At 38.1% G+C, this 21,184-nt stretch overlaps 1 protein-coding gene across 1 annotated transcript in view; it reads left to right on the top strand.

Moving 5' to 3' along the window:
* The window catches only part of EMILIN2 (elastin microfibril interfacer 2), a 53,459-nt gene that overhangs the window by 6,871 nt on the left and 25,404 nt on the right, over nucleotides 1-21,184 (top strand). The window contains exons 2-4 of the mRNA XM_089517126.1: nucleotides 1,590-1,712; nucleotides 14,419-14,594; nucleotides 17,216-19,120. Coding sequence (XP_089373252.1) covers nucleotides 1,590-1,712; nucleotides 14,419-14,594; nucleotides 17,216-19,120 — 2,204 coding nt within the window. The remainder of the gene's footprint in view (nucleotides 1-1,589; nucleotides 1,713-14,418; nucleotides 14,595-17,215; nucleotides 19,121-21,184) is intronic.

Genomic DNA, 21,184 nt, shown 5'->3' with positions numbered 1-21,184 from the left:
GCTATCAGAGCGGCTCGAAGCTGCATAAAATGCATCCACGCATGGTGCGAGCGCATTGTATAACTACTTTGAGGATTCTGTCTCTGGGTTTGTTATCCAGTTTGCCTCTGTCACATAGTTTATGTGCTTGGTATCTTATGCCCCTTCCTCCCTTTCTTCTAGAAGCAGCAAAAAGATGCTGGTTTCAGTTTTATGTCTATTAGATAGAAAGAATGAGGGATAATTTTTATCCCATCGATACCTTGAGGACCGCCCAGGATACCTTGAGGACCGCCTCTCCCCATACAATCCGCCCCGCACACTCAGAACATCTGGGCAGCAGCTACTGAGGGTTCCAGGGGCAAGACTATCCTCCATTGCGAGGAGGACATTTGCCATCTCGGCCCCGACCCTCTGGAACACGCTGCCTATAGAGCTCCGCTCGGCCACCTCCCTGGCACAGTTCAGGAAGGAACTAAAAACCTTCCTGTTCAAGCAAGCATTCCCCGAAATAAGTCCTAGTTAGTCCCCCCCCCCCCCTCTGACGGCAATGGTGAACTGACTAGAAAGGTATTTTTAATGTAATTTTAATGTATTTTTATTATTATTGCACTGTATTCTGTGTTTATGTTGTACACCACCCTGATTGATAGAAGGGCGGTATAAAAATAAAGCTTTTATTATTTATTATTATTTTTTTATTTATCATGGGTGGGGAAAGTATGACCCATGTGCAACATGCAACCCTGGGGAGGGAGTCATTTTGCAGCCCTCAAAGGCTCCCAGATTATTTTAAAAACAAACAAACAAACAAAGATTTTGCCCAAAAAGCACAACAATACTAAAACCCACCACAAAATGCAGTGGTGTTGCTGGTAAGATCTACGAAGACCCCAAGTTTCTTAGCAATGTAAACAAACAAGCAAACAAACCAAAACTGGAAGTGAAATAATGTCACCTCTGGTTGAACTGGAGGTAGCGGTGTGGCCCCTGTGGGGAATGCAGGGTTGAAAAATGCCCACGCTCTCTCTAAATAGGAAGAGCATTGGAGCGTTGTGTTGCATTTGTAGTACAGTTGCCCCTCCTAACTCGCGGATCTGAGATCTGCACCCTTAAATATACGCAGAGGGGCCACCTCTGCAATTTCCAATGGCGCACATGCCCAGGGCGCGTGCACAGGGGCACACCCCATTCAAACCTATGGGGCTTGAATATGCACGAGCCTCTGTTTTCGCAGGGGGGTCCAGAACCTTGATTTTGCCATTTTATATCAGGGACACCATTTTACTATGCCATTGTATTTAAAAGGACTTGAGCATCCATGGATTTTGGTATCCACTAGCTGTCCTGGAACCAAATCCCAGCAAATACCAAGGGCACACTGTACTTGAGTTTCCACAAGAGCTTTCAAGAGAGTAGATTTCCTGTGTTTCCTAACTGCTGTACAGTTTTGAAATCTGACCTTGTACCCCCTTCATGTGCTGTGCTTATAAAGGTGGGAACCAGTTAATTACAAGTCTGCTTTGACCTGTCCTGAATAAAGCATTTGTTATTGCACATTTGACCCAGACAGTGTTTCTGTCTTGTTATTGTCTCCTATTCCTCTTCAGAAATTGGTGTGCGTATATTGTGAACAAGAATGTGAGCTGCTCCGTAATGGATGGCACTGAGAGTTACGTTCAAGTACAGTACAGTTGTGCCTGGAATCAGATGCCCTGCCCACACACCCCAGTGTAAGTAACAGAAGAAGTTGAAGAGGAGAATGGGTTGGTGGGTGGGGAAGAATGTGTTCATCTTTCTAGCAATGAGGTATTTTAGGCAAAAAAGCCTTTGGTTTGTCACACAATTTAGCCAGACTGTTGGATTTTTCAAACTCAAAATCTTCACCATGTGGGTACTTCATTAGGCTGTGTACCATTTTCTGACATCTGATTTGTAAGCTACAGCAGAAACTCTTTTTAAAACTGCAAACACATTCCAGCTGCAACTAATTAGAGCCATGTTGACTCTTCTGTCAACAGACCATGCAACACATTACTGTACAATATTCAGACAAAAGAAGGAAATTGCTAAAACTTCATCCTTGTGTCACTAATTTGGAGCAGGCATCAGTTAAATATCCTTTTATAAAATTTCTGTCAGAGTTAGAGTAATTAGCACCTGGATTTTTGTGCAAGTTTTGTGAACACCTGCTGTTGAGTGCAATTACATTCCTTGGCCTACATTCACCTTCAGGCTCTAGTCATGCAGAGCAGCCATAAACTTTGCTATAAATCAATGCAGGTCCTCTTCTTTGAAATGACTGGGAAGAAGCCCAAATGTACCAGTAATTCTGAGCCAACATGCTTACAATGTGTGTTGCTCCATAATCCCAGTGGAAAAAGGGTTTTGTCTTAAAATGGAGTCAATGATTTTTATTGAATAGGATAAGTAGATACGCAAATGAGACACCCTGGCCAGCCAACCTCCCTTGAGAAATGTTGCCAAGTCCAAAGGAAAACACCTCACTATTTTTCTCTCAAACTAGAAAGCATTTGAAGGTCTGGACAAATGACATACTTTTATCATCTCAGCAAGCAGCTCAGATGTTCTTACCCATCAGTTCTTACCTGTTTCTGCATCAGGAGCTAGGAGCATTGACGTAGCCTCCTAAATGAACTCAGACAGACATTGCTATAATGTTCTTTGAAGGCTGTGAAAAATATAATTCACTTCCAAACTTTAAACTTGATGGCATGTTCTAAACCCATGATTGCTGCTGGCATTGAAAACAGGTGGGTGTGGATGTGGGTGCATGCAACCCTAGGGGAAAAGAAAAAATGGGAACTCATGGTTCCCTACTAATCTTTTACTTTTACTGGGGATTTTGAGACATACTTTTCAAGCAACTAGTGGAAAGTGACAGGACAGTGGGGAGGGAAATTAGTTGTTCTTGCTAGCCCATCAGTGGTAAAGAGGATTAAAAATCCCATGCGTCCAACCATATGTGCAGTTCCCACCCTGAATTTCTGAGGAGTCTGTGCCCAGCTATGACCCAATTGCTCTAAAATCATAGTTAATAAAGTTTATATTAGATATTATTTCCAGAGGGTTTCTGCATCAGTGGCATATTTCCCTTTGGTTCTTTTTCTCTGTTCCTGATATAGGAAGATCATGAATATTCTTTAAATGTTTACAGTCCATCAGTATAATAATTATTTACAGGTGTCAAACTGCAAACTGCTAATGTACTTTTCCTATTATTCGTTTTGCTGTGGGAGGCCTTCTACCTGTCATTGTATAACGTGGAACCCTTACTCTCAAGCTGGTCTTGCTAGATGTTAAGTTCTTAAGTGGGGGATGAGGAGCTGAAAGAGGGGCATATGAAAACCTGCCAGAAAAGTCTATTGGCTTTGGTTAAAGTATCCTGGAATAAGTGTTAAGAATGGAAACTTTGGTCTTACTGTCAAATTGAAATGAAATACCTTTAAAAACTTGTACAAACTTGGCCAAAGTATGACTGCATCTGGAAGAATGCAAGTACTGTGATATTTTCAAATCTACATTTAGTATTTCTTCATAGTCATGTAAAAAGATTGTCACTTCCACTAATATGTCATCTGTGGTTTCGGTTTTGATAGGAATTGAAGATGTTCTAAGAAGTTACAATATGTAATACAATCTTACACACATTTACTCTTAAGAAAGCACCTTTATGATCTGTCTAATTTTTAAGCATAGTAAAATAAATAAAGAATAGCTAACTAAAATATCCATGCAAAATAAACAAAAGTACTGGGTTGACCCATGCTTCTGCTCTTTAAAAACATAAGGCCCAGAAAGATCAAACCAAAGGCTGCTTTAATTCCGCATTCTGTTCTCACAGTAACTAACCAGATACCTTTTGGAAGCCAAGGAGAAGGACATGTCTGCAATGGCATACTCTTTTGGGGGTATAGACCATGCTGCCGCTGGGAAAGTGATGGTAAACAGCTAAAAAAGATGGCAGGTGTTTAAAAGCCACATCCCTCAATGTCTTATTCCAGTCATTAGATTGTAACCAATTCTTCAAGGGGGTTATCTTTTGCTCAAGCTGTATTCTATTTCTGGTTTTGATGGAATCACTGTGGAGGGGAACTCCACAATTATAGGGCAGGCACTCACAACACTACAAGACAGGAAAAGGCCCTGATAGTGTAATTGTAGTATGCATCCTGCTTCAGGTCTTCTGAATATGAAATCTGTCAGTGAAGAAGAGAGCTCAAGGAAATAGTAATGCCAGATCCATTGGCTATTCTGTATAACAATTTGGTCATCAGGCATCAAATCCAAAAAGCATGCATTCCCAGTCTTCCAAAAGGAAGAGACAGTCTTGGTCCAGTTTGTGGCTTGTGACTACGCAAACCCTTACCATAAATAGTCTGATCTCTCCAAAGGTATCTCAGAGGATGTTTCAAATCATTCAAAGCACTTCTCCTTTAATCCCTTAATTTTTTAATTCATCCAACTGTTAAGATAATGTTTTGATGTCCATATGAGATGGTCTGAATTGGTGTTTGCCATCAATAAAGAATTCTAGGTCCATAAAAGGTAGTTTTGAAAGGAAATTCCAAGTTATTTTTGTAAAAGTATTCTTTTCAGGATCATTTGTCTGGGAAGATTACATACTGGATTTGTTTTCATGATGGTGTTCTCAACAGAGTTCAGAGAGAGATCTTCAATGACAGCTGTTCAAAATCCTAAATTGCAGTTTTGTTAAATTAGTGCTCTCCAGTCAGTTGTTCCTTAAATACGCTGTTGCTATAAAGAAATGCAACTTAAGCCAGAATACAGTAAATGCAGAAAAAAGACAAGACACAATGGACAGAGATGAAATAAAGCACACAGAAACAGTCATATGTAAATATAATTTGTATATTAACTGTGTGTGTGTAACAAAAAGATTCCAGTGTAAGAATGCAAAATAGTTCCATTATTTTTTCTCAGACAGAAGTAGTTGGTTTATACCTATGTTATAATAAATAGAAACAGAGAACAATAAAGTATAGCAACAGGTGGGAAAATCAGATACCAAATATACTAGATTATAAATCGACCTCACATATAAGTCAAAAGCAGGTTTTGGGGCCAAAATTATGGATTTTGATACGACCCGTGGATAAGTCGAGGGTAAAACCTAGGGGCACGTAACAAAAATCTATAGGATGAAGCAAAGGAAAACAATGCCAAATAAATTAGAAAATTCTAGCAAGCATAACTGTGCTCACACTAAAGGCTGGATTAATGAGAAAGTAGAGGATGGTCAGTGCTTTCAGTACAGACTATGCTCTTGCCTTTCACCAAGGGATGGTTTCTTTTTAAATAAGAGTTACGTATAGAACTTACATTGATCCGTGGATAAATTGATTCAGGTCTTTGGGGGTCAATTTTTTGACTATAATTTCTTGACTTATATCACAGTGCAGTACAAACTCTTTTCAAAAATGACTTTTAATGATATCAGTGGAATTTACCTGTGAAGAAACAAGCAAGATCTTTAATCATTTCCCCCTCTTTCTAAGAACTCCTTGGATCCCTGTTTGAGTTTATCAATATTTTTAAGGGTTTTAACTGCACAAGGTATAAAGAATATTTACACATTTCCAGATAACACTGGAATCAGGGACAAAAATAGATTAAAAGAGATTTTGGAATGGTGTTTTTGTGCATATGGTGTCTGAAAGGAAAGCCAGGTATCTGGTAGTTATTATTATAATAAGTTTCAGAGGGTGGGTATATGATAGTCTGTTGTGTATGTGTGTGGGGGAACTCTTGTATCACTTAAAAGATGATGTATTCAAATATGTATGTCATAAATCTGTTGGTTTTTGAAGTCTCACAAGATGTTAGTCATTGTTCTTTCTGTCTGATCTTACCGGCTGTAAGAAACTATTTTAAGAATATGGTCTAAGTCCAGTCCCAACTATTTCTTGAATTGCTTGATGAACATTAAGTCAGTACTTATCTAAAACCAATGGATTTATTGGGTGTGCTCTAAATGGGACTAGCAGTTGGATTTAGGTCAGGGCAGAGGTGGTGCCACAGGTTGTGAAAGGTAAGGAACTGAGGAGAGGAGATGTAGGCTGGGACCAGTTGATCTGATGCTAGGAAAATGAAGGCATGGCACTATCTGCCACAGGAGACATTAGAAAAGTTGAAACGCTTTTGCCTCGGATAATAGAGATGCACTCTGTGAGAAATCAGCACTGATTAAATGGTTACATTTAAGGACTAGGAGAAGCTGGGAACAGGAGTATTTTCCTGGGACGTGGCACGATACCAAGAAGTTGAGGCTATGAAGGAGGAAAGTTTCCTTCTTTGGTCTGATGTTGAGCAGGAGGTCTGAGCTAAGAACCCTGAGCTTCAGTCCAAGTCCTGTTCTGATTCATCCATGCAGAATGGAAAGAGCCTGTTGGAGATTACTAGATTGTCAGATTACTAACCATAGCTTTCCCCATGATCAGTCTCCATGCACTGGTCACTTTCCATGTGCTTCATCCTTAGAATATTTAATTTACTTTGTTTCTTTCCATAATCATGTTTATAGATAAGCAGATGTGAACAAACATTTAAGTAGATTCACTGTAAAGATGGATACAGTTGTATGCTCATCCAACTCAAGCAAAAACATTGAGCTTTCATTAATGTTTTCAAGTAGTCAGAAATGTTTTCAAATAAATTAAGAGTGGAGATTGTTGACTATAGAACAAGGACTACTGTCTGATCCAGGGAGAGGCTTTTGGTGTAGGCGCCAGATGGTTGACTCCATGGGGCATGCAATTTGAGAGACTTGTATTAAAAACAAAAACCACGCACTTCACCATCTTGGCATGTTTGTTTCATGATCTCAGATTGCTGGGTGGGATGAACAACTTTGGCTGTATGTCTCTGACCTTGTGTTACCTCTCTCTCTGTGTAAACACTGCATAACAATTCACTCTTTCTTATACAGTACATGATTTCCATAGCAATTTTGTATTTCATGCATGCATTCATAACAATTCCAAAAAATCCACATAAATTCTCTCTCACTACAAATAGTGCTCATACTTCTGTGTTTGGGCTTTGATAATACTTGATAGAGATTTAAACAAGCTACTGCTTGTATTCATTCTGGACAAATGCCCAAATCTTTAACTCATTATAGCCACCAAATAGAAGATCTTTTGCTCAGCTGCTTCCTATTGAGAAGCCTGCTTCTTCTGTATTTTCCTTTCTTACATTTCAAAAGAAGAAAATGCTTTTCAGTGCAATTTTTAATATTTTCATCAGTAAGTAAGGTGTACAGTTGACCTCTTTAATCTATAGAGGAAGCTTGATTTTTTTAAAAAAGACATCAACACTTCAGTTTGTAAACATTTTATTAATTTTTCATGCTGGCACCAAGAATTGCCCAATATTATAACACAGCACTGTAGGTTAAAGAATCATTAGTTTTGTGGTATTAACTGACTGACCACATGCATCCTGCCCTGATAAGGGAGGTACACAAATGCTCTACAAATGTAATATTTGGCTGCGTCTATAGATGATTTGGGAATAATTATAACACAAGGTAATATATGGTAAAACCATGGATAGGTAGTGACATTGATGAGAACAGTAAAACAGGATTACTAATTAAGTGGGAATTGTATATCAAGGATAGGAATCCTGTGTCCCTCCAGAGGTTCTTAAACTGCAGCTCCTATTATGCATGTTTATTGGCCATGCTGACTGTGACTAAATTGAGGTGGAGTTCAACAAGTTGAGTAAGGCCACATGATCTCCTCTTCTGTTGTATATGATGTGTACTCTCTGGACATAGTGGCCAATTCATATTCCAGATCTTGCTTTATTTTTGTAGCATATCTATGACTCACTTTCCACATTTCCTCATTCTTATTGTGCTAAATAAGGTCCTTTGAAGGCACAATTCAGTTCAATGAGAGGAGACACAATTGCCGGAATATATGTTAATGCAAGGTCAGTCTAGGAAGTGGAACTTCTTCTATTGTTTGCAGGAATGGACAGAACATGACATGGGAAGGAAGAGGGTCGTCTTGCTTGTTCGTGTTACAGAACAACTGGGAAAAGGAGAGAACAGCCATATGGGATAATGGTGCTCTAGAAGTTTAAGGTGAACTGTCATGTTAGCAAGAATGGTACTTAGCATATCTGTGGGAAAAGAGAAAGTACAATATTCTGTCAGAAGTTTTGGTTTATTTCTCTGGCCCCACAGCTCTGCTAACAAGCTGCTTTGTGACTCTTCAACTTATACATACCAAAAACATTTACTTGTAACATTAAGCCATGGTTTAGTGCTACCTCCAGAAGTGGAGGCATCTCCAAATAATGCCTCATTACTCAAGTAAAGCCTGCTCCTCTTTTACTCCAGCATAGCCAAGAGTATCTGGTTGAACTTTGCTTGTTTCCTGACTGGTGGTTATATATGAATTTGGAATGGGTAGTTGTAAATAATGTTATTTACTGAACAAGCTGGCTACAAACCTGAGATTGTTTTGCTGGCTTGTTTAATAATTTATGAGAACTTATCAGAACTATAGTTTAGTGTTACAAATGAAAAAAGCCACATGTGAAAGACCTCAAGCAGCATTTTCTTTCATACCAGTATTTGCAAAATGGACATCACTGTATAGGTGCTGAGGGAAGAAGAAGTGATATGAGGACTCTTAAAGTACAAATGCAGATAATTCTTATTTCTAGTTCCGTTTTTCTAGATTTTGGAGGTAATGTGACACAGTGATTTTCCACTTTGCTGATAGTTCTGACTATTTTAAAAGGATATGAGCAAATAAATAAAGGAACTGCAGTTCAGAGTTAGGAGATTTAGATTCATTTGCTAGCAACAAATATGCTGAATCAACTATTTAGGTTTGACCCATACACATAACTTCAAGTGTTCTTAGTCCTATTAATTTAAGTGGGACTTCATGTGAAATGCACTTCAATTTCAGAAAAGCAGTTTTAGTCATTCAGTCCAAATATGTTCTTTCTGGCAAAAATGCAGATGGGGGCCTGAATACCCCAAAGGCACCAGATTCTGTATGATCTTGGAAGCTAAGCAGGACCAATCCTGGTTAACATTTAGATAGGAGATCACTAATGAATACCAGATGCTGTAGACTATACAGTATTTCAGAGGAAAGAACTGGCAAAACCACCTCTGAGCGTTCCTTGCCTAAGAATACTCTGAAATTCATGGGGTTGGCAAAAGTCACCAGGCAATTTACGGTACACACACACACACACAATGCATGCACACACACACACATACAAAATGCATGTAGTATTTATTTCATCCTCAAACACTTCTGTGAACTAATTAGTTTACTGATGTTTGTGAAGCAAATTAACATTTAAGTAATCCCCAACAGACATAATTTACAGTCTTCTAGATTATTTGGGGCTTTCACCCTCCTTTAAGCAATATTTAGAAAGAAACCTTGGGAAGTCTGAACATTTACAACATAACAGTACATGGCTATGTGTTCATTGTACCCTCTTACTTAATAAGAGTGAATAAGTTAATTTCCATGAGGAGCAAATGATTTCATAGATGAATAAAAGGGAATGGTACTAAGTGTTTCTAACAGTTATAGTATAAAAATATACAGTATCTGATCCTTTAAATAAGACTTTAAATAAAGTAATATGGAGCCAGACTAATACCTTTGATATATATTACAAGAACAGAATTTCTTATTCTGTCATTCAGTAAAGCTCACTCACGTAAAGCTGACTCAAGATTTTTGCAGGCCTTGGGCAGTGAAATAGTAAAGCTTCCCCTTTGGTACTATTCTATTTGTACTGCCGTTGTCTCTTCCGGCTCTGTACCTTTCCAACTGTGGCTTCTCCCCCTCTAATACCTATATTATGCAACATGACATCCAGGCAGGTACATGCATACATAGAGACAATGTTTGAAGAAAACATGCCCACACACTTGCTGAAACTTTCCAACTCAATGGAGTAGAGGTAAATGAAGCTGTTCACACTCCATTCTGCTCCACAGACCACATGCCGTCAACATATGTATGTGCATTGCTGTTTCTCTGGCTTAGTATCAGCTTGCATATAATGTGTCAAAGATGGCTATAAAAATTATGGCTGCCAGCAAAATGGAGAAAGCAAAAGATGTCACAGGAAGAATGTGAACCCTGGACAGTCTGTGGGGCAATGTGATGGATGACAGACCACAGAGAAGCGTACTATGGACAGACACTAGCTTCCCCAAAATGTCTCAGTATGCTCCCTTATAGTTCATAAAACTTGGAATGCACTTATGTCTACCAACTAGGATTAACTCCAAGAACTGTTCATAAATGTCTTTTTTCAGATCAGTATAATCCATATCGAAAGAGTAGCAAGGACTGATTCAGATTATGTTTAAGACTAAATCAGATTTCCCTTCACTGTATGCTCAACACAGTCGTATTGAGTACTTCAGTTCTGATGTCATAGTCATCATTCTGAGGCAATGATTCACAAAGATCAGGCCTCAGAATTTTAGAGGTGACTCATTAAATCAGTGTTATACACAAGAGAGAGAGGAGAGGATTTTCAGTTCCATAGGAGTTGCACAGTTATAAGAACTAGATGTGCCTCTTTAGTTTTATTTACTTGATTTATAGTTCATTCCTGATTCCCACTGTTATGAACATTGGGAATGAACTACCAGTTGGAATAATGAGTAGTCCTTAAATACCTACCGAGTGTGATTGGTTTATGAGGATAGTGGATTACAGATTTTTTAAAATTAAAGGACACGAGGGACTTGGCTTAGAATTTGTAATTCATACATTTTTATTAACATTTGGAAATTGTGACACTGTTAGAAAATTGGATGGATAGTTTCAAAATGTGACACAAACAGTATTTTGAATTACATACTTCCACATGCAACTTGAAAGCAAAAACACACGCACACACTGATAAGAAAACCAGTTAAATGGCTTGTAGTACAAAGATCTTAAGCAGATATTTCACTCTGATATCTATGAATTATTTAACTGACCAATAACATCAAATATCCATTCTTGAAATGCAATGGATTTGAAATAATCTCAAAATGCTATTGATAACTGAAATTTCCAATATTCAAGATATACCTTTGATAATAAAAATTGTTCACAGAAATTTTTAATTGTTGTAAGATGGATTTTAGAAAGACTATGAAGTTTACCGGACCAGGGATAAAAGTTCCCCGATGCGTTATAGCAGGCACAAGCGGGGCCGCGCACGGAGCGTGATAGGAACCCAATGGGGCCCAGAACACTAGTTTACTGCACAGGGAACGCTGCCGCCGCCGCCGTGCGTTCCCATCGGGTTCCAGGGGACACCATTTCTGGGGACAGTTTCTAAACAGTTCCCAGAAATGGCATCCCCTGGAACCCGATGGGAATGCGCAGCGGCGGCGGCATTCCCTGTGTGGTAAACTAGCGTTCTGGGCCCCATCGGGTTCCCATCACGCTCCGTGTGTGGCTCTGCTCATGCCCATTGTAACACATCGGGGAACGTTTTATCCCCAATGCGGTAATCTTCTTTGTTTTTCATACCTTTACCCAGTTGCTTCAGTTCAGATACTGAAGTCAAGATGAAGAAACATGTATATGCGTCAGGGTTACCAGATCAGCTTCAGAGTTAAATATTATCATGGTAGGGGTGTCTCTCTAATTACTTCAGATTTCTTTAAATACTTGGTATTCCATTTGCCACTGACTACAGCCATCCTACCTAAATTACTTATGTACTACTGTAATAAGTAGGTTTATATTACAGACAAGAGAACAAGGGAACCAGAGAACACCTTGGGTGGCCAGGATGTTAGAATTTCTGTCTTCTCTATTCTGTTAGATGAATTTTTAATATGTTTATGTTAACATAAACATATACTCTTGGTCTTCAGCTAACAATTATGAGAAATACAGTAGGACGAGTGGGAGTGAACATGGATAGGTTTGCTCTGGATATTGTTTTTGCCTTTTAAATACTTGGCTAAAATGAATGGTTTTGACAGATGTTTCAGGAATAATTAAAATTAAAAATATAATACTGTGTACAACAGGACACCGTTGGTTTTGGTTTTTATCTAAAATAACGAAACCAGCTAAAGCAGACATAAAAATCCCAAAACTGTAGAACCTTATTAACAGAGCAGGTCCTAAGTAACGAAGGAGGGGAGAGATCAGCAGCAGAGCAACAACTGCAGTCGGAGCCCTGCCCAGCTTAGGATGTCTGTTTTTCACTAGCAGTCTTGCCAGTGGCTTTTGTTGCATTTTAAAGAAACATTCCGTTCCTGCTGTATTTGCTGTTTGGGCATCTGATCCCTGTTACGATAAAGTTGTCATGGAAAAGAGATCCCCATATACTCATTTGTTATGTTTTGTTATGTTTGTATTCTTTAGCTGCTGTATACTTTTCATTTGAAACTAAAGGAAGTATTTATGTATTTCTTTTTAGCAGAGTACATGTATATACATGCATCATGTACCTACTAAATTTCCCAGAGTCATTTGATGCAGTCAATAGACATATAAAATGGGATACAAGACAATTGTGTTTTTAATCTTGGTTCTGCCATGATGCTCAGTAGTTAGCTTTTGCTGTCTTTGGTTCTCAAACTTCTTTTACCTCACTGAATGACCCAAAGCTGCATATATTTTACTGTTTTAGCAGGAAATTTGCAATTGGTCTACTCTGTGTATCCAGTAAATATGTAACTTAAGTGGAAAAGGAAATGTTGACTTAATTCTTTAGATTGGCTTCACTGGAGCTATAGTTCTCTCCTGTTGGTTGACTAAGTTTGACATTCCCTGTGGGTATATATGTGCCTTCAAGTTGCCTGTCAACTTAGGCCAACCCCTTAAATTTCATAGGGTTTTGTTAGGTAAGAAATACTCAGAGGTGGTTTTGCCAATTCCTTCATCTAAAATATAGCCACTTGGTATTCATTTGCAGTCTCTCATCCAATTACTGACTAGGGCTGGTCCTGCTTAGCTTCTAAGCTCAGATAGGATCAGTTGCCTTTACTTGGACCACATTGGCATCCCCAATATAATGGCAGATACTGCTTGATTCTCATATTAAGAAAGTTTGAAAATCAAAGCAATTATAAATCTTAGAATCATAGAGTTGGAAGAGACCACAGGGGCCATCCAGTCCAACCCCCTGCCATGCAGGAAGTCTCAATCAAAGCATCCCCAACAGATGGCCATCCAGCCTCTTCTTAAAGACTTCCAAGGAGGTGAGACTCCGCCACTCTCCAAGGGAGTGTGTTCCACTTATCTATAGTACAATCATGTATTTAAGAGCAAGTCTTACTGTTTTCAATGGACTTTACTTTCAGTTTTGCTATAAGATTGCAATTTTGTTTTGTGGAGCAATTGGATTGGATCAATTTGATCATTTTATTTATCACTATATTATCATGTTATAAGATTCTTAGATCAGTTTAACTATGGTCTATTTCACACTACACAATGGTAACATTTTAATAGCACTGTAATAGCCATAGCTGCTCCATACAGAATCATAAAATTTGCATTTTAGGGTGGCACTACACTTCTCTAACAGAGAAATCTCAGTACTCCTCCCTAAACAGCAAGTCCCAGGATTCCATAGATAGAATCATGCCAACTAAAGTGGAATCATAATTTAAATGCATTCTATTTTATATTAACCTGTTTTCTTTCCAATTGTGCAATGCTAACCATAGCAGAATACATATAATTGTGGCGAGTCTGTCCTTGGTAAAAATAGAAATTAAGAGTCCCAATGCATCTAGATTGAATTGGATCTAATCACATTTCTATTCCAATCATATAAAAGTAAAATACATCTATTTTTCTATAGCTAATGGGAGTTGCTTGGTTGTTTGTTTTTCTGTCAGCATAATCTCTTTTGTACAATAAAGTGTGTGCTGTGGAAGGGGAGTTGCTTTCATATACAGTTTCTTAGTGAATACAGTTGACAAAATAAATACAGTTGGTACTCCGTATCCACAGATTCAACTATCCCCAGCTTGAAAATATTCCAAAAAGATATAAATTCCAACAAGCAAAGCTTGATTTTGCTGTTTTATATAAGGAATACAATTTCACTATGCCATTGTATTTAAAGGAACTTGAGTATCCATGGATTTTGGTATCCACAGCGAGTCCTGTGACCAAACCCCAGTGGATATCAAGGACCCACTGTAATTGCATTTTTAACTTATGTAATTCTTCTCTGAACACCATTCTAAATTGTGGAAGAATAAATTCATCACAGTTATACTTCAGGAATGGCTTACTGATCTTTCGTAACTACAGCAATCATACTTCTTATTCCAGCGATAGTACTTCCTATTCCATTTGCATTTTGTTTGCTTTATTTGATTATTCTAAAGTTGACATCATTTTTCACTTTTATTTATTGCAGATATCGTACAAGTTTCAGACCTAAATATACAATAAAGTACAAGACAGTGACTGAATTAGAATGGAGATGTTGTCCTGGATACATGGGTGTAGATTGCAAAGAAGCTGTACCGCAAAAGTCAAAACCAGTAATTTACCCAGCAGACTTATCACCACATGATATCAAGACCAGTTTGGGTAACTTTTTCTTTGGATTTTGTTATTCATGGCCATGCATTGAACTTTTTTTTTTTTGGTGTATTTTTATACTTTTCAGCATTCAGAGTGCTTTATAATGCCTATACTCACTCTTTATTCTCAACACACCCGTGAGGTTGGTCATTATTGCTATTTCATTTTATATATAGTTAAAAACAGTGTGTTAGTGAACAGTTCTTAAAATGAATGGAGCTACACTAAATTTCTTTCTGCAGGATTTTTCCTGAGAAAGTACATCAGGACAGCTACATGTTTTCCTGCCCTGTTTTAAAATGCAATCATTGTAAATTTGAAACTCCTAGATCTTACTCTCCCACAAACTCTAGTTCATAACTTCAGCTCAGTAATTGATGCAGAAACTATCACAATTACTGTGACAACTAGGATAACCAGATGTCCTAACAAAAGTGGATAAGGCACCGCAATATGTAGGATATTCCAGAAAAATGTAAGAAGGACATTACAAATTAAAAGCAAAAAGCCTTAGTCATGCTCAAAAGGGAGGACATTTTGGAATTCCTCCTGGACAGAAGGTTGAAATGGAGGACAGGTCCTGGCAAAGGAGGACATTTAGTCACCCTGCTGGCAATACATTCTAATTAGCAAAGCAATTTCTCTCCATTTCAGTGGACAAGATCTGTTTTCCCTCTTGCTTTGTTTGATGTCGTGTTACAAGCAATTCTGCCTTCCTTGTTCAGAAAATGTTCAGAATTCAACAGCAGTAGGTCAACATAGAGATGGTATATCTTTGATAGGGGGAGCTGAAAATGATCCATTGGCTAAATAGTGCCCATCTAAGTACTATGAATGTTTAAATACTAACTTTACTGGGGAGTTGTGTGGGTGCTTCTGCAATAAGCCTTTTTGGTACTAATTCTTTGTGCTTAACCATGCTCTGAATGACAGACTGGCTGATTACTGGTGTGGCGTAGTCTGAAAACAGCATTTTTTTTCCTGAATCTTGAGCTCCATATTTCTTGTTTGGTGCTAGCACGCTTTTTAATGTACCTGATAATGTAAGAAGCATCTTATAAAGGAGGTACTTTACTTGCAGGGGAGGCAAGTTGTAAAGATCCCTTCCCATAGTTAGTGATTGTCCTAATTGTCCCATTTTTTTTCTTAGAAGGGTTTTAGTTTTTAAAAAAAATAAAATAAAAATGACAAACATGTAGACCTCTTGTTTAATATGCACTACTTGAAAATATACTGATTGAGGGCTGAAGCATAACATAAGGCACATTTGTAAATTCAATATGATATATCCCCTAACTGGAATTGAACATGAAAAGATGGCTTTGCAGAAGTGGAGATCAGGAAGGCTATGGAATTTATATTTTCTGTGGAGTAAAGGAGCCAGTGTGGTATAGTGCTTTGAGTTTTGGACTACAATTCTGGAGATCAGGGTTCAATTCCCAGCTCAGCCATGAAACTTACTGGGTGACCTTGGACAAATCACATGCTCTCAGCCTCAGGGGAAGACAATGGCAAACCTCCTCTGAACAAAATTTGTCAAGAAAACCCCATGATAAGTGTGCCTTAGGATCACCATAAGTCAGAAATTACTTAAAGGCACACAACAAAACAAACAAGCTTTTAAGGAAAATAATTAGCCATTAACTGAACACATATAGATCTTTGATTGAAATTATAGATGGCATCTTATTGGTTAGTTCCAACTAGAATTGGCCCATTAAATCAGTTTTTGCATGGTGAATAAGCATATAAATAAATGTGATAGATTCATTGGGTCTAATCTGTTGTTGTTGTTGTTGTTGTTAGCTGCCCTTGAGTCAACTCCAACTTCAGTGATTTGTCTAAGACCCCCCTATCCTCCACTGCCTTGCTTAGGTAGTGTAAATTCAGGCCCACGACCTCCTTGATTGAGTTTATCTATCTGGCATGTAATCATCCTCTCTTTCTACTATCTTCTATCTTTCCTAGCATTATTGTCTTTACTAATGATTCATGCGTCCTCATGATGTGACCAAAGTACAACAGTCTCAGTTTGATTGTCTTGGCTTCTAGTGGAAGTTTGGGCTTGATCTGTTCAAGGACCCATTTGTGGTTTTTTTGGCTGTCCACAGTATCCTCAGCACTGTTCTCCAGCACCACATCAGAAATGAGTTGATTTTCTTCTTATCCACTTTCTTCACTGACCAACTGTCACATCTGTATTACTACTCTACTCTACTCTACTCTAGCGAGGACTAAAAGAGAATTTAGCTCAATATCTCTTAATAATGTCAACAGATTTCATTTTATGAAAGTTTGATATACAATACTGAATTGTAGCATATGTGTCTATTTATATCATAGAGTGGGGAATCTCCTCACTCCCTGGGCTGCAATCCATAGGTAGGAAATATAGTCATAAGCAGATAGGATTCCTTGTAGGGATCTTCCTTGTAGAGATCTGGAATTCAGCTTTATTTCAATATGTTTCTGACATGTTTTAAAATGCAAACAAGGAATCAAAGTTTAAAACTAAAAATCAGTTAAATGTATACATGTGAATTAACTTATTCTCTTGGGCAAGAATGGGTGAATGAGTTGTTTGGAAAATGAATCAAAGGCTCTTTTTCCTCCTTTTCTTTCCACAGATTCTAATCCAAAACTAGAACAACAGGATGCACAGGATAAAAAAATTCAATACCTTGAGGATGAATTGTTTCGCCTTACACAGACGGTCCTAGAACTTCAGTCCTCCTTAACAGGTGTGAATGAAAACCTGAAGCTTACAGTGCAAGAAGATGCAAGTCGGATGCTTGTCTCGTGGTTGAACAACCTTCGTGACCATCCAGGGCCTGATAGTATGGGTGAGGGTGAAACAGAGAATAATGATCTGTCTAGAAATAAAAACCAAAGGGAATTTGGAAAAGTAAATGAGAAATATGAATTATCTGAAGAAAAAGATGACTTGAAGGCCAAAAATGAAAAGCTGGAAGAGCTGAATGGGAAAGTAAATGTTTATGAAGGGCAACTGAAGCAGCACCAAGAAGCTGCCCAAGGCCCAACAATAACCATGCCTAGCAGCCAGTTGTATCAAGCATATATAGATGCTAAGTTCGAAGCCCTGAGACAAGAAATGTTAGAAGGATTTGAAAAGAAAATGGCAGATCTAAAAAATTCTTGTGAGTATAAACTGATGGATCTTCAGCAACATTGTGATGATCATGAAGCCAGCTGCTCAGAACTAAGACAACTTATTGGAGAAAAAGAAAAGGATCTGAGAAAAGAAATAAAATATTTCCAGAGTCTTATTCAAGCTCCATCAAACCAGTCACTGTGTTGCAAGGATGCTAAAAGAGATGAAATTACACAACAGATAAAACATTTGGATGAAAAGATTGACAGAATTGCAGAAGCAAACAACATTTTAAATGCTAGGATAGATAATGAAATCAAGCATATTTCCAGTCCATATTCAGAAGGCAGCTTTGATGCAAAATGGGAGGAAGTAGAAGCAAGGCTTAATATTACAGAAAGAAATGCTGAAGAACACTGTTTTTATATTGAGGAAACTCTTCGTGGTGTTATAGCAACTGAAGTAGATGAAGTCAGAGACTTATTTGACAAAAAACTTGAAGCACTGGAAAATAGATTCAGTGCTACTGTTCTAGATATTGCTAATGTCACAGATCCATATGAAATACATACTGATCCAGGGCCATACTTACACAGCAGTTCAGGATCTAGAAATGAGCAACTTACATTAGAGGTTAGTATTATAAAGAACAAACTACAAGATGTTGAAAATCTATGCTGGCAGAAATGCCAGTCTGTACCACAAAATATGGAAGGCGTCCGTGAAGACATAGAAAACTGCAACAGTAAATATGATTCACTGTTTTTGAAAACAGAGAATAATCTGGGTCTTTTAAAATCTTTAAATAGCTCTTTAAATGAAAAGTTTAATTTGATTAAAGGTAGCCAACGTGACATTCAGAAACTTCAGAAGGACTTACGAATGGTCCGTTATGGTCTGAATGCCATTGATAAAGATGTAAAAAACTTTCAAGGTGGTTTGAACAGCTGCAGAGAGCAGCTTCTAGGTATTAATTCTACCTGTGAAAAGACACAGCTTGGTGTATTCAGAAAGATAGATGAAATACAGAAAACAGTAGGCAATCAAACGACTTATCCAAGTGATAATTGTTGCAATGATTTGAAGGAGAAGATGGAACAGTTAAATGAGAGAGGATTTTATAACTTGAACAAATGTAAGGATAAATTCCCAGGCATCTCAAACTTGGAGGGAAGAGTGTCGCACATTGAGAAAACCTGCAAGAAATTAGATGCAGTATCTAGCAGCCTTCAAAGGATAAAGGAAGGATTAAATAAACATATCTCCAGTCTTTGGAACTGTGTCAATCAGATGAACAAAACCATAGGAGTCCATTCTAAGGATATTTTCCTTCTCAAGAATTCTACCCAACAGTTCCATGGCCAGATCCACAAAGTTGCTGTTGACCTTCAGGACTTCATGAAAACTCATACATCTACATGTAAGTTACTCTGCCTTTTTATATGTCAATTTTTTAGATCTAAAATTTATAGTGACAATGGTGTGAAATTAAACTGATTTTAAAATACCAGTTTGACTGGGAGAATAGGTTTTTTCATGATTTCCCTTACTATTTTTTCTTGGTTTGTTAAATGGTCTTTTATTTTTTATAGTATATTTAAACTTATTAAATGGTGTTATTAAACTTTTATTTTATTTAAGTATTTAAATAATTCCAGTTTGAGCCAAATCTATTACAGTTTTGCTCTATACAATATGGAATCACTGCTTAAACATATGTTACTTTTATCACAGTGCTTTATGTGTTGCAAAGTACTAGAATTAAATATTTGTGGTTTTTAATTTAATCTAAAGTTGGAATCGATGAGGATTTATTTTAGCATAACCAGATTTTCAATTAGCTGATCTACTTTTTGTAGTGTTGTGTAAAGTGGTATCAAATATCTCCTTGAGAAGAGGTTTTCTTGGCAGTGGAATTGCAACTGCATGTTGCCTAGACACAGTATCACCTTTTCCAACCCCCAAAGGCCAATCATAAAATCACAGAGTTGGAAGATACCACAAAGACCATCCAGTCCAACCCCCTTCCATTCAGTAATACACAATCAAAGCACCCCTGACAGATGGCCATCCATCTTTTGTTTAAAAACCTCCGAAGAAGGAAACTCCACCACATTCCAAGGTATGTTCCACTGCCATGGATGCATATTGAGAAAGCTTCCACATACTGCCACCTCTGTCCTCCCTTCCAGCTTCTTTGTAAATATGCTATCTGCACTTTATTGTCTGCAAGCTTTATGCATGATCTTGACCTAAATTTTAGATTTGTCTGAAAACTAGACATGAATTCCACTATATAGCTTCTCGGAGGATGGTCCTGTTCCCCTGTGGTCTGACTAGGGGTGTAATGCTGTAAATGTAAATTCATTCCTGTGGGATGAACAAGCATTTTTGTTTATACTATTTTGTTCAGTATTCATTCAGTTCATATTATTTTTGTTCAGTTCATACTAGTTTATTCAGTTTCCTTCCTGCAATAAGAATACCTTCAAAAACTGTGCAGTTTTCAAAATAGTTCTCACAACAGGGAGAAAGGTTTTCCCTTTCACAGACCCATTGTTTTCCTGACACTTCCCCAAACTTGGCCATTTACCCGCCAATATGGAGTTGGGGCAACAGAAGTATGCCTAACTATGTATTTAAAGACTGACTCACCATGATGACATTATTGCCTGGGTGCTCTGGAGGACCCAGAAATATCCAAGAGGATGCCTGCATTGTCCAATGGCAGGACAGTTTAATTTAGTGTCTGCTAATACTTTGCATATCCTCTCACCCTGTGGCTCTGCCATAAACAACAGAAAAATACACAGATTAACATGGAATTTCCTCCCTACCCAGTGACACACAGTATATATATATATCCAGCTCTCTTCTATGACAACATTCTCTGAAGATGCCAGCCACAGATGCTGGTGAAATGTCAGGAATAAACTCTTCTAGAACATGGCCACATAGCCCGAAAAACCCACAAAAAAATACGGATGCCGGCCATTGAAAGCCTTCAACTTCACAACCTGGGTCGACTTATACACAGGTCCATAGTAATTGACCTGAGCCTCTCCCCAGCCGGGCTGCCTCCACAAGGGACAGCCTGGCTGGGGAGAGACTAGGAAGGACAATCGCCCATCCCAAAATCTCTTCCTGGCTGGGCTTTTCTCGCCTGAAAGCCTCTTCCCAGCCCGGCTCCCTCCGCGAGAGAAAGCCCCATTACGGAGAGGCTGGGCAGGGTGAGAAATCGCCCTGCAGCTTGTCCACAGCCCTCAGGAAGTTTGACCCTCAACTTATCCATGGGGCATACCAAAATCCATACTTTTGCCCTCAAAAGTTGACCTCAACTTATACACGAGGTCGACTTATAGTTGAATATATATGGTAAACCTGTATAATAATAATAATAATAAATTTTATTTATGTTTCCCCGCCTCTCCCATTGGATCGAAGCGGGGTTACAGACTATTAAAAACCATTACAAAAAATCTTA

Source organism: Sceloporus occidentalis, unplaced genomic scaffold (assembly GCF_023333645.1).
Source record: "Sceloporus occidentalis isolate IW3139 unplaced genomic scaffold, rSceOcc1.0.p SCAF_3, whole genome shotgun sequence".
NCBI classification, from domain to species: domain Eukaryota; kingdom Metazoa; phylum Chordata; class Lepidosauria; order Squamata; family Phrynosomatidae; genus Sceloporus; species Sceloporus occidentalis.
This window is presented reverse-complemented; position numbering and strand designations above follow the sequence as displayed.